The sequence below is a fragment of the Cryptomeria japonica genome, chromosome 8, assembly GCF_030272615.1.
Source record: "Cryptomeria japonica chromosome 8, Sugi_1.0, whole genome shotgun sequence".
Taxonomy (NCBI): domain Eukaryota; kingdom Viridiplantae; phylum Streptophyta; class Pinopsida; order Cupressales; family Cupressaceae; genus Cryptomeria; species Cryptomeria japonica.
Genome location: NC_081412.1, coordinates 373931191 through 373945258, shown reverse-complemented (window position 1 = coordinate 373945258; position 14068 = coordinate 373931191). Strand labels below are relative to the sequence as shown.

The 14068-nt window shown below is 36.1% G+C and overlaps 1 protein-coding gene across 1 annotated transcript; it reads right to left on the bottom strand.

The window, feature by feature from the left end:
• Window positions 1-6454: 6454 nt before the first annotated feature.
• LOC131062650 (putative pentatricopeptide repeat-containing protein At3g13770, mitochondrial) lies at window positions 6455-8700 on the bottom strand. The gene has a single exon (XM_057996356.2). It carries the CDS (start codon window positions 8507-8509, stop codon window positions 6587-6589), a length of 1923 nt encoding a protein of 640 aa, XP_057852339.2. The 5' UTR covers window positions 8510-8700; the 3' UTR covers window positions 6455-6586.
• Between the last annotated feature and the right edge of the window lie 5368 nt (window positions 8701-14068).

Here is a 14068-nt window from a genome sequence, read left to right as displayed (position 1 = left end):
TTCTGCTCAACTGGTGATTCTACATTCCACCATGCTCCCAAAAAGTTTGTCTAGAAGGGGGTTGACCATAATAGTTTGGTAGTTAGATGGGTTATTGATAAACCTACTTTTAAAGAGGGGAATAACCACATTGGTTGTCTAATCTACCGAGAAACCATCTCGAATGACATTATTAAATATTCCCTTTATGTGAGGAGAGAGAAGGTGAACTCCCCATTTTAAAAATTTAGCTTGAAGCCCATCAATATCACTAGCCTTACCATTTACTAAATTCTGTATTCCCTGTTTGATATCATCCACCCTGAATAGATCCACCGATGTGTTCACTATGGGAGGGGAGTTCTTCTCATGTATCTTCTCATAAAGAAGCTTTACATATTCTAGCCATTGAGCATCTGTAATACCGTTCTCAGTTTGTTTTCTCCTTTGCTATACTTCCTTCCAAAAATCTTTGGGATTGTGTTTACCAAGAGAGATTAACTCCTTCCTTCTTGCATTTACATATTCTTTTTTTTTTTTTTGCTTGAATCAATTTTGCATGCTTGTTTTATTTGCTCATATCTTTCCCCTTTAAAGATCTCTTGGCTGCCTTACACTCTTCATCATACCACGGGTTTCCCATAAAAAAATTTTGCGACCCTCTTCCTACAACAAGTCTTTTTTACATGCACTCAAAGCCTTATGGATTATGAGGATCATCATACTACTATAAACATGGCCACACTCCTAATTGAACCTTTCATCAACCAAAATATTATTTATTTCATGAGATTGCTGCTTAAGTACAACACTAAAAATGTCCTTGTTTTCTTGATTTATGAGGATTTTGCCTTTAGTAGCTATTTTCTTTTGCATGTGAAGAAATTGTTTATTTTGTGGGTTGCTTGGGGGAAAAGTCCAACTTAAAAAAAAGAGGCATATGATCGGATTTAATTTCTATATGAAATTATCCAATGTCAACCTCCAACACTCTAGATGTAAGTTTTGAGAGAAAATAACACAATCTACCACACTCTGACCATTATAGGTTTTGCAAGTGACACCCCCTGAAGTTGGCTAGCCACTCATTCAGTTGCAAATAACCATGCCAAACAAACTACACATCCCTAATTATTCTGCCCCAAAGTGTGAGACATCTCCATTATTATCTTGTGAAGTTCTTTCCCTAAATTGACCCCCACCTTCTTCCAACCATACATGATTATTTTCTCCTTTTTCACCACTACTCAATTATAAATATTGGTTATTAATTGTCCTTGCATTGAAGTCACCTATTAGCATTATTTCTCCTAAGGTGCTGAATAGGGAGATATATTTTTTTAGAGATGCATATGGGTCTTCATTGTCTAAATTCCGTCTCTTGTAAAACTTAGAGTTTTAAGGAGTGGAGTAACAAGAAGCCAACCTGAAATTTATCTCATTCATTGTTATTTATAGCCAAATGTATTTTTTATTTGGGTCCTTTTTTTTCAACTTTTACAATTCCATACCACTTCTCATTTATAAGCATTGTGACTCCACTGTGTCCTTTACCTATCCCATTCCCTTTGTTCCAAACTGAAAATTTCTTGTAACCTTCAAAATCCAGGACCTTGCAACCGTCATGCTCATGTGTTTCAACAAAAATGATAATAGCTTTCCCCTTTGCTATGGGCCCCACCCTTGGACCTCTTCTCCATGGATAGACTTTGCAATTCCAAATCACTACACTTAAGTAGTCCCATGGTGCCCCTATTTCCTATTTATTATTAGAGAAACACTCCCTAATTTGAGCTTTCCTATTCTTCAACCCTACCCACTTTCCCTCATTTCTTGTTGTCTTACCTTTATCCCACTCCTTCCTTTGTTCCTCCTACTGAACAAAAGTCAGATCTTCATCTAGGTAGAATTGTGAACCTCTAAGTAGCTTTCTATTTCTAAGGATCATATTCTTATCCTCTATGTTTCTCAGGATAACTCTTATATGCTTATCTCTTCCTCTGTCTATCTTCTTTTCTATCATATTTGCTCTTTGAATACCCCCTGTCGACTCCAACTTATCTCTAAGAAAGTCCCTTGCTAGAATGTTGGTTCTCTCTTTTTCTCCAAAGTCGTTTAGTCCTTTGATAATGTATTTGCAGCTTTGCCACACTTGTCTTGTTCTTCCCTCATTTGTATTTTTATTTGTTGCTCAATGATTCCCTTTTGTTTGTTTGTTTGTTGATCCGTTTACAATTTGTGACCAAGATTTATCTTCTTCTATCTGCTCCCTTAGTTTAGACTCTTTAGTTTTCAATTCAATTAAGGCTAATTGAATTTCCTTTACTTGTGTTGGGTCCTCTCGTTTTATCAATTTTGATCCCTTATTCCTATTTGATTTCCATTGTTCTAGTTCTTGTTTTATGATGTCCAACTCTTGATGTCCTATTTCCATTTTGATTTGCATGTTTGAGATCTGCTCTGTAAGACTTTTGTTCTCCCTCTTTTTTTTGCTTGTATACTCTATTGCTTCGTACACTTTGTTCTTCTCTTCCCAATTCCATGTTTCTAGGGTCTTGAGCCTCTTTATTATGTCCATGCGCTCCTCCACATATAACTCAAAAGACCACAATAGTGGTGTTGATGTTGGACTATAATTTTTTTTTTGCCCTGTTTATCTTGTATGTTGTCATCTTTTCTTGATGTGCATACTTCTGCTTGGAACAAATTTGATTTGGGGTTCTCAATAATTTTTGCTTGTTCTTGTAACCCCTCATTTTCGTTCTCTTTCTGCACCGATTACTCCACACTGGTTTTGTAAGTCTTGTCAGATATATTGTTAACTCTCGGCAAAATCATTGCATATCGTTTCTTATGCGTTTGCCTTAGTTTTTGAAATTGTTTATGCCTTAAAATTCCTTTGTATTGTTTAACATTTACCAATACCAATCTTTCGTCTGTGTTGCCTACCTATTTTTGGAGAAAATATGTCATGACAAATTCCCAAGACCCTGTTAAACCTTCTAAAGTTGTCAAAAGTTGAGGTGCTTCAAGACGGGTTGTAGAATGTTTCCAGACCTCTTGGCAAAAAAGGTTTAGAGCCCATCAATTGAGCTTGGAGATTACTATTGAAACCTGCCCCCAATATTAGCTTGGGTGATATAAAAAATTGTTTCCCACAGAAAAATGGGACCCCTTCATACTGGACTCCTGATATACCACTGCTAAGTTTCCCTTTGACTCACCAAGGCCAAACCCCATATTGTTTTGCGTATTGCTGTTGTATTGATTGTACCAGTTTTGTTTTACCCTTTATTGGAAGAAAATGCAAAAATAAATGAGTGGAGATAGAAGAAAAGAAAACAGGGAGATTGATTTGGGCACACCTTGTCTTCGACTGGGCCCAACAAACACGTTGAAAGTTGAAAAAGACCCTTATGTGGTGGAGTTGGGTCCCCTCTCTGTTGGATCCGAGGTCACCATGTTTTGTGTCCTTCCTCTATCCTCTCACCTGCAATGTCCTTGAAACCTCCACTTGCAATTCCTGTAACCTTCGCTTGTGTTGATCAACCCTAATATTTCTTCGCCATTATTGCAAGAAATTTTGAAGAGGGAAAAAGGCATGAAATAGGGGGGGAAGCTTCCCCTAAGGGTAGGGGAGAGGGTCCAGTAGTTGTACTAGTTGATCACCAAAAAAATCTTGTTTGCAACAACAATCAAGCCACCTATCATGCAATATGCAGTCTCATAATTAATGTCGACGCTGATTCACAATAAACTCCATAAAAATATGTACAAGAACATGAACCCTCAAACCTTCAATCAAATGCTCCAAACAATGCAAAAAATTTCCCTTAAATAGTAAGCATCAAACTAGATCTAATGAAAACACCACACTCATAGAGCCACTGTTACACAATGCTGGAAATGTAGATCTCCAAATAAAGAAAATCCACTCGAAGCAAACATAGAGCTAGTTTCTGCAAAAAAACTCTTCCACCATAAGAGGCCTGAACCCTAGAATGCCTGATCTAGAGAAAAATAGATCTTTACGTGAGAGATCTCATTGGCAAAAAAATGTTGGAGATGCCAAGAAAAACGCTAGATCCATAAAAAATGAATTGAGTCGATAATGATCCGGATATGCAAATTGGTTTTCAACCAAAAGGATGCTAGCTAAACAACGTTAGAATGAACCAGAGGAAAACTAAGAGGGGGAGGGGGTGAATAAGTTGTCCACAAGTTCAACAATTATTGTAGATTATAATTCTTCTATTGGAGCAAAATGAAAACAACACAGTGAAAGATAAAGCACGAGAGTACACAACACACAACACTAATAATTTTGACGTGGAAAACCAAGTGAAGGGAAAAACTATAGTGGGAAACCTTACCCACAATCAGATAATACTTCTACAACAATATGTGAAAATATTACAATGGGGATTGCACTTGCAATCAGGCCAACCGCCTAGAGGACACTCCTCAACACAAAAGGGAAGTCTCACAGACTTACATAATCATCGGACTACAATTCAGAGGAAATGAACTGTGGAAATAACATCTCCTAATGCTTGGTTACAGTTTCGATTAAGCACAGTTGTCTGCCATGCAATACCAAACTCTCGACAACACTTCGTTGAATGATATATCCTTGTTCGCACATTTACCTCTCTCTAATAATGGAGACAAGATACTGATACCCAAATTACATAAACATATCTCCTATATATACAAATCATCAACCTTGATAACAAGGTCGGCTAAATCCTCAACCCTCAACTCATAATTACAAAAATTACATTACACTATATAAAGATCGACCACCAGACCAATATTATGATTTACATTACATAGCATGGACCTAATTCAAGTTCCCAAACAATTGCATCCACCGGAAATCCCACCAAGATCAATTGGAACACGTTACACCAACCGGGAAAAACCCTCACTGCTAATAACACAGAATATCCTACCTGACCCAAATAGGATCACCAAATCTTCACGCTAGCCAATGTGAAGCCACCAAACAATTGGGACATGATCAAGAACACCTTTAGCACGTTAAGAAACATTTCTAGAAGCCGCATCAAAACCACTTAACCATTTCATCAAATATCACGGTCGGGACCAAGAACATCAACCGACAGTCTAGAACATAATCAATAGCTTTTGGAGCACCAAATCATGAACCAACTGAATATGACATACATATAATTATCATGAATATCCTTCAAAACCGAATCCAATAATCTGAACATACCGGAGCAAAATCTCTAATAACCTCTGCCAAAACCATGTCCAACCGGAACAAGTCAACAACCAACTAGAGCAGTGTTGACATCGATGACAACACAATCAATTCTTGCATATTGCCAACAAACAAATTTTTCACCAATGATAATATAATAAAAAATAATGGAAGCCGATACAAATATGCCTTCAAGTAGCAATAATAGCTCACATAAACCATAAATGAAAAAATCGCCAGTCTAAAAACTATGGAAATCAATATGACCGAGAATGACACTCAATGAAATGGTACTTGTATTGCAAAATCACAACTCTCGGGATCTCAAGCTCAAACTGATAAAGATCTTAGATATGGAAGGAGTCACTACAAACAAGCTCTATATCATGTTGGAGTATAACTCCATTCCATGACAACAAACAACTATAAAACCTTCACAATGGAGAAAACAATATTGCACCTGAGTGATAACCAATATTGAGATGAATAAAAATGTACGATGAGCTTTGTTTATAAAGGCAAAAGAGAGAGAGATGAGAGCACACGATAATGACGTGGTTCAATGAGATACAAGGATAGGTAGGGAGTAGGTAATATCCAACTACCCTAACCTAAGAAACAATGATATCTAAGTTAAGTTAAGCATAAAGTAAATAATAATTTATTCCAACATAAAAGTTTGTAAATATAATATTCATTTATTAAGATTAAATATATAAAAAATAATTATAATAAAATCAAAAGATAATAATATCATGTCAACAAGGTGACCCATGCAATGCAATGATTAAAACACTTGCTTGGTGAAACCACCACCAAGGTTTAAATGAGGCACCACTGTCAACATTGTTTGGTGATCTCCATTTGAATGTGGGTGAGGATGATAGCATGGAGGAGGCGGATCCAAGGAAGAAAAGGAAACAATCTTGCAGCGTTAGAGTCACTATTGGACCATGCTTCTCTCCCACTCTCCAGATCGGGCATTGACAAGATCAAGAACTTAGGGAAAAGATCAAGAACTTAGGGAAAAGATTAGCTTGTTTATGTAATCATTGCTCATTAGATGACATGTAAGAGATATGAGTGCTATTTTTGGAACATGTTGTCCATAAATCTATTGTAATCTTTTCCTTAAAGCAATAAAAGAAACTACCCTCATAATGATGGAAAAAAAAAAAAATGTCACATCAACAAATTATATAAGATTATTAATTACGTATTATATTTACATATTCCGCAAAAATTAAAAAAACATAGATACATAATTTTCACCCTTATATATGAAGTCTAAACCATCATACAAGCCTACCCAATTGATTTGATATTTTTGTCAAAGAATTGACACATAAAAGAAAACCTCGAGTTTCATGTTGTAGGTCACCAAGAATTGCCACAAGAACACACACCATTCTTAAAATAATGGAATCTGTTTATATCTCTTACAACAATTTCTCGGGGAACCATCTTGGAGATAAAGTTGATGGCATTGTGGCAGTCAACACAGATGCGAAGGTTTTTCATGATACAAATATGTCTTGTAGCAGGCGTCCTAATCAGCCCAAAAGCAATGGCCAACTTCTCACTATGGTGGCGGAGAATGTGGTGTTTCTCTTCCTCATCCACATCATATAGCACAGAGTTTGTATGGGGAACATAGCCTGCTTCACTGAGCTGAGCAGATAATCTCTCCAGCATTGCATAGATCTCCTGTGTTTGAGGATGGGAGCGATCCTCCACATGAAAAGCATGAACTTGTTTATCGACATCAATCCAACTACACCCAGGCTCCTTGCTCACACCCCTTTCTTTCATTACTCTTCTCACATTGGACGCATCGTACCACATTCCAGCAGAGGCATAGATGTTGGAGAGAACAACATACCGTCCGGGCTTCATGTCGTTGGAACTGAAAAGCCGTTGTGCTGCAAGGTTTGCCAATCGGAGGTTGTGATGAACTCGGCAGGCGGCGAGCAGGGCAGCCCAAATATGAGGGCCAGCAGGCACAGGCATTTTGAGGATGAAGTTGAATGTGGCCTCCAGTTGCCCTGCTCGGCCGAGAAGGTCAACCATACAGGCATAGTGGTGTTGATGAGGTGTGAGAGAATGAAGGCATGGAATGGAGAGGAAGAAGCGGGAGCCTTCATGCACCAGGCCTGCGTGGCTGCAAGCATTCAGAAGGCTGAGGAAGGTAACATCATTGGGTGCCCTGCCTGCACGCTGCATTTCGTCAAACACTTGGGTGGCCTCTACACCTCGGCCGTGTCGACCATATGCATCGATCATTGTAGTCCAGCAGATAACATTTCTTTCATCTGCCGGCATGGCTTCAAACACCCGCCGGGCCGACTCCACGCACCCGCACTTGGCGTACATGTCGACCAGGGCGCTGCCCAACTGAACGGGAAGGTCACCGACATGTTTGATGAGGTGGGCATGAAGCTGGTGGGCTTGGTCAAGGGCTGCAAGATGGGAGCATGCTTTGACAATAGAGGGAAAGGTGGAATGAGAAGGGGGAAAGCCAGCTCTTTGCATGCTAACATACAAGCCCAGGGCCTTCTCCCCCTCTCCTTCCTCGGCATACCCTTCCATCATAGCATTCCATGCCACAACATCTCGCTCTGGCATTGCCCAAAAACATTCCAGCGCCTCGTCCAATCTCCCAGACTTCACATACCCGCCAATCATCGCGGTCCACGAAACTACGCTCCGTTGCGGCATTTCGTCAAACACTTTGCTCGCATAGTCCATACAACCAGATTTCGCGTAGGCATCAATAAGTGTGGATAATAAAACAACGTCTGGCTTGAAAAGCCGTCTTATAACTTGAGCGTGGAGCTGCTGTATGTGTATATGTCTATGGGTGTGTTTTTCCTCGCTCTCTGGCTCTTCCAAGGCGCAAACCTTGAGAATCGTGGCAAATGTGAAGGGATCGGGTTTTGGGTTCTGGTATCGCTGCATTTGCACGAAAATTGCAAGCGCTTCCACTGCGTCGCCCTGCTCGGCATACCCGCTGATCATTGTATTCCATGACACCACATTCCTTTCAGACATTCTGTCAAACAATTGGCGTGCTTCTGCTACACGTCTGCATTTCACGTGCAAGATGAGAAATTTAGTTTCTAAGTAGACGTCGGGTTTGAAGCCTTGTTTAATCATATGTACACGGATTCGATGGCCCTCCGCCATGGATTTTGTATCAACACACCATTGCATAAGAGAGCCGTACATTCTCCATTCAGTTCTTGAATCATCCCGCGCACTCTGTCGGATCATACCAACTGCCGTTTTCAACCTTGACATTGGCTTTACCCCTAGGAATTTACTGCTAGCTCAAATTCGGACTCGCCTTTCGCCATGGCATTGAAAATGAGGATTCCATTGAAATTTGCAAGATGTACAGTTACGAATTCAACTTCTCTTTTCCCAGTATAATAGTCAGCGACCAAGGAAAAGTATAGTTTACTTATCTGTAATATTTTTTTAAAAATTGCTTTCAATGCTTTATGTGGACAGCTTCCCTATGGTGAAATTAGTTTATTTATGTCATTTTTCATCTTTTAATTGATAATTTTTGGAATTTCAATTTTTCATTTTCTATTTGTTATTGGGATGATAAATTATGGAGTATGATTTAAAATTTTGATTAAAAAGTCGCATGGAGAAATCATCAATTAAAAAAAAAAAAATTGAATAGAAGTATTGTTGAAAACTTATTCTTTAAATAAAAACAAATAAATAATGTATATCAAATGAAATAGTCACTAGCATACTTATCTTTAGAAAAATGTAGGTAAAGTACGCTGAAAGATATCATATTTGTTCATTATTCCACTTTAAAAGTGATTATATTATTATACTGTAACTAATATTAAATTATTATTCAGTTCGTTAATGGCCCCCTCTGGACTAATTTAGAATCACAAGACATAATGCAAGTTGAGTGGAGGAAGCCAAAGAATGGTTGGATCAAAGTGAATTTTAATGGAGCTTCAAAGGGAAACTCAAGACCTTTTCAAGCAAGGTATGTTGCAAGGGATTGTTCAAGAAACATTGTGACATTAAAGAGTCAAGAAAATGATGAAGGGCACAAATAATAAGGTAGAAGCGCAAGCGGCATTGAAAGCAATAAAATTGTCTATAGCCAAATTGCATTCAGAGGGGGATTCATTAATCATCATAAATGCCATTATCAGAGGGCGTTCATTAGCTTGGAATTTAAATAACTACATAAATATCATTGGGAAATATCTAAAATATTTCCAAGAATATAAAATATCCCACATGTTGAGAGGTTGGAATGAGCTAGATAACATGATGTCCAAGGTGGCAACATCTTTAACGATGGATCATGGAGAAATGTGGGTAGATTTGTGTGATGGAAGGAAGGGTTGGCTCCGTAGAGTATTTTAAATGTGATACAAAGTATGCATTTTAACAGCAAAGGCACCAAGAATTGGCATTTTGCATTGTGTGTGCAAAGTAGGGTGGTAGCGAGGTGTGAAGTGTTCGGTGGCGAAAGTGCAAAATAGAAGCGGGTTTCACGCTCCTCACCCAAAAACAACAATTGTCATTCATTGGTAAGATTAGAGGACTATTGGTACAACAACCCTCTCAAGAATGCAAAGGCGCCAAAATAATTGGCGAGCTGTTAGGTTAGTCAATTTTTTGATAATGATCTGATAATTTCCATCTCTCTCATTGGAGTATGGTTGATAGGGGTTTTAGGTTTTCCATGGTTATAGTTGATACCAATATAAATGGCAATTTTGTAAAATGTTATATAGGGATATAGTTGATGTCATGGTTTCAGGGTGTTGGTTGTTGCTGGTTTTAGTTTATTAGCAAAACTTGATATTGAATTCAAGATATTGTATATGTTTTCTTTTATATTATTAATATTACATTATTATTAAGATATAAGTATATTATTATTTTTTAATATATTCTAATTTTTATATTTTCTATTAACCTCTTTATAAAAGTAAAAAAGTTTTAGTGTCAAATTATTATTTCCCCAATAATTAATAATATTTGATTGAGATAAAGAGTGAGTGGTAGTTGAGAGGTGGAAGTGAAGAGATAATTAGCATTAAATAATTAAAATTAATATAAAATAATAATACTAATAATAAAGTTTTTTTCTTTTTCTTTTTATGCATTTAGCTGTCACAAAGACAACAAATTAAATGCTTCTAGTTTTTATTGATAGATATTTTGCATCCATATGTGAGTATAATATGTCTTCGGTGTAATTTTAAAAAATAAAAATTATTTGTTGATGTATACATGTAGTAAATCAGAAAGTTCTAAAGTAAAATAAAATAACTCTAAAGTCTCTACCTTTGATATGGAAGTTATGGTATTTGTTGTTGAGAAAATGGTCTCTACCTTTGATATGGAAGTTATGGTGTTTGTTGTTGAGAAAATGGTGGAGAAAGCTTGTAATATTGGGAAGATTATCAATATATTCAATAGCTAAAAGGGTACCCTAATTGAAGAGAAAAATATGTTCAATATTAATGATAAATGGATTGGTTTAGAGAAATTGTGTTATCTAAAGAAGAATTATGAGAAGCTTAAAGAAATGATTAAGATTTGAAAAGGTAGAATCTTTATATTAAAATAAAGTTGTAGAATATGGTTCATGTTAGTAATACCATAATTAAAAGCGACGTGGAGAGTTTAAATATCCGTAGGGAAATCTCAATACTCAAGTTTATTGTAATCAAGTAGATACTAGCTCTATAACTCATGGCAAGAAATATGGAGGGGTCGATTTCTTTAGATTTAGAGCAATTATACTTTTTTGAACATTTATCCAACTCTAAGGAAGATTTGAGATGCAACATTGTAATGTGCCACATAGATACACCTAGGACAAAACTAATAAAACAACTTTTTTAATTGACTAAGATGCAACATGTCACATTGCACAACCAATGCACACAAGTGTAATGTAAAATACAATTACACAAGGGTAACAACAACACAAACAACCTCTTATTGGCTACAAGCAAGGTGGTGCCAACAAAAGACTTACCAATTGCAAGACAAAGTCACTTTGGTGGACTTATGAGGGAAGAATGGCACTCAAATGATGATTGGGTAATAACCCACTATCACATTGACTCGTAACACCAACATAAAGATAGGATAAGGGAATATTCAACCTCAAATCCACACTAAGACACACTTAGGAACTCTACAATTCCCCCCAAAACCTACATAGACAATGAAATGACTAGGAGATAACACACCTTCACAAGATGATACAACCATTGAAATTCGAAAAAAAAAGAAAAGGATGAGGGGACACTCACATCCAATCCACCCAACAACAACCTAAATATAAGGGAAACCTTCACAAGAGGTTGTCTTATGAGGAGGCACGAGCCCTCTAATGATTAGAATGGTAGTGGATCACTTCCAAGTAATTTCATGCTTCCCAAAGCAAACAAGTGTCATAAGAAATAAGATATGCCCCAATATGGGAAAATTCATTCGGTGAAGGAAAAAATTTTGTAAACAATTTTTTCCAAAGAAGTAATCGAAAGTATAATCTAAGAAAATTGATTCTAGCAAAGAAGGGAAAATCTCCTCGAGAACCTAAGTCCTTATATTAACATTAGGATGAATTAGATTCTCACTTATACAACCTAATTAATCCTTTCATAAATATTATAACTAGAAATAAAATTAAGTATTGCAATTTCAATACAAGTATCTAGTTATAAAGAATTGGTGAAAATATCTCTTTAGGTACAAAAAATTAAAACTTAATATGAATAGAAATAGCAAGTACAAATTGTGATGATGATTCAATAACTTTCTTAGAGCCTTGGCCATAAACACCAAATGGAGCATGGACATCCTCGTGGCATGCTATCATCTTGTACCGATGAAAAACCAAAAGTTTGGCAATGGTCTAGAATCTATGTCTACATAGGAAAAACCAATATTACATGACAACTATATATAGAAAATATGTAAACAACAAAATAGAGAGAAATTTATTAAAAGAGCCTAAACTATATGACAATCAAGAAAAATAATAGAAAAATGAATCAACATAACCCAAGTTTTATGTTCTTCTAGCCTTGAATAATCTACACAGAGAAGAAGGAAGGAAATTTTTTGTGTTGGTTGTTTAGGGGATTACCTTAGTCAAACCCAATTTTGGTATTTCCACCTCCATAGATAGCTGGAATTGATTTTGATAAAAGATAAATTAACAACAAGATGTAATGCCAAAGTTATGAAAAATAGATCAAATATATTATACTAACACCATATATTTCTAACTACTAGCATAAATAAGATATATGTAATATGAGGGAGACAACGCAATGGATTTTGATCACCTCAAAGTTGTAGGAGACCTCCAAAGTGGATTCCAAATATACAACAATGTTGGACTTACCCAATATCACCATGGAAAAATGACATGCAAGGAGCCAAGAAAGTGTTGTTTGCTTCAAAACCTAAAAGATCCTTCAAGAAAGTTGCATAGAGCCAAAACAAGAGTATATGCATGAATGTTCAAGAGAGAGTTGTTTAGTGAAAGCTTCATTTTTTTAGAATATCAAGTCATGAATTTTCTAGTAAAAGTGATTATTAATCAGGGGCTTTACATTTGGAAGATTCTTGGAAATGTGACGCTCCAATGGCCACTTGAATTATAGTTTTTTTATGGGGTGTTGAGACATCACACACACATCTGTGCATGGTATTCCCATCCAAGAAAAATGGACTTAAAAATCAATGATCAACATAAAATGGAAGAAAAAATATATTTTGGTGCTTACACTTTACATTTGAAATATTTTTATATAATGAGCTAAAGGGGAGGTTTCATGTGTAGAGCTTCCTTTATCCACTTGTGATTCTATGCCAACTTAACAACTTCTATAACTCAAATATTAACTATCCAAAACTAAGCAACCTTTTGTGGATTACATTATATGTTTAACTATTCAAATCTAGGGACATAAAATCGAAATGGGTCTATACTAAATGTGCATTATGATTCTACCTAGGCTTTTATCCTATGTTGACAGAAAATATTGTAGTAAAGTAGAATGAGAGAAAGTAAGTTCTTAAGATTTTAATAAATTATAATGAAATGTTGCATGAAGACCATGTACAATGAAAGAAAAACATGATAGTAAGGCTAATGGAAGCAAACTAATTTTCATTAACACTTACACTATCTTAATAAAAAGAAAAATTGCTACTACAAGAGACTAACTATAATAACTAGATCTCTACACTACAACAACACAAAATATTGCAATGAAATGAAAGCATCTAATTAAGATACATAAAATAGTACTTGGGGTTGCATTACCTCAAGTGACCCCCCTAGGGTAATGACTCTTTAGATGATTAACAAAATCAGATAGTAACTTCAGTAAAATCATATTGTTATTTATATTCAAAAAGTGTAAATGCTACTTCTTACAACCTTGCACTTAAAAAGAAATGTTGGAAAAACATTAATCATCTTAAGTTCTACTTGAACTCATATATAGTCCTCAATATAATGACTCACTCCATAACTAACTAGAACTCATTCCTCATATGTAGGAAGTTATATTTTTATAATTAAGGAAAGAGTAAATGGGTAAGAGTCCCAATATGAGTGTAACTCATAACCATGTCAAAGTGCAAGCATCCACTTCCAACAATATAACAAATCATTAAATAACACTACTAAGGTGGTTGATCATGCATTGAAGAGGTCCATAGATAAGTGACAGTATCCAACAATTCCGAATAATCAAACCACTTGTTGACTTATTCAAAGTAAGTTCTACCTTTTGCTATAAGAAGCCACACAGTCTCGACTGTAGGAACTAA

What these genes read in the sequence shown, in the direction of transcription:
- LOC131062650 (XM_057996356.2), bottom strand. Translation starts at nt 8,509, where the DNA reads ATGTCAAGGTTGAAAACGGCAGTTGGTATGATCCGACAGAGTGCGCGG.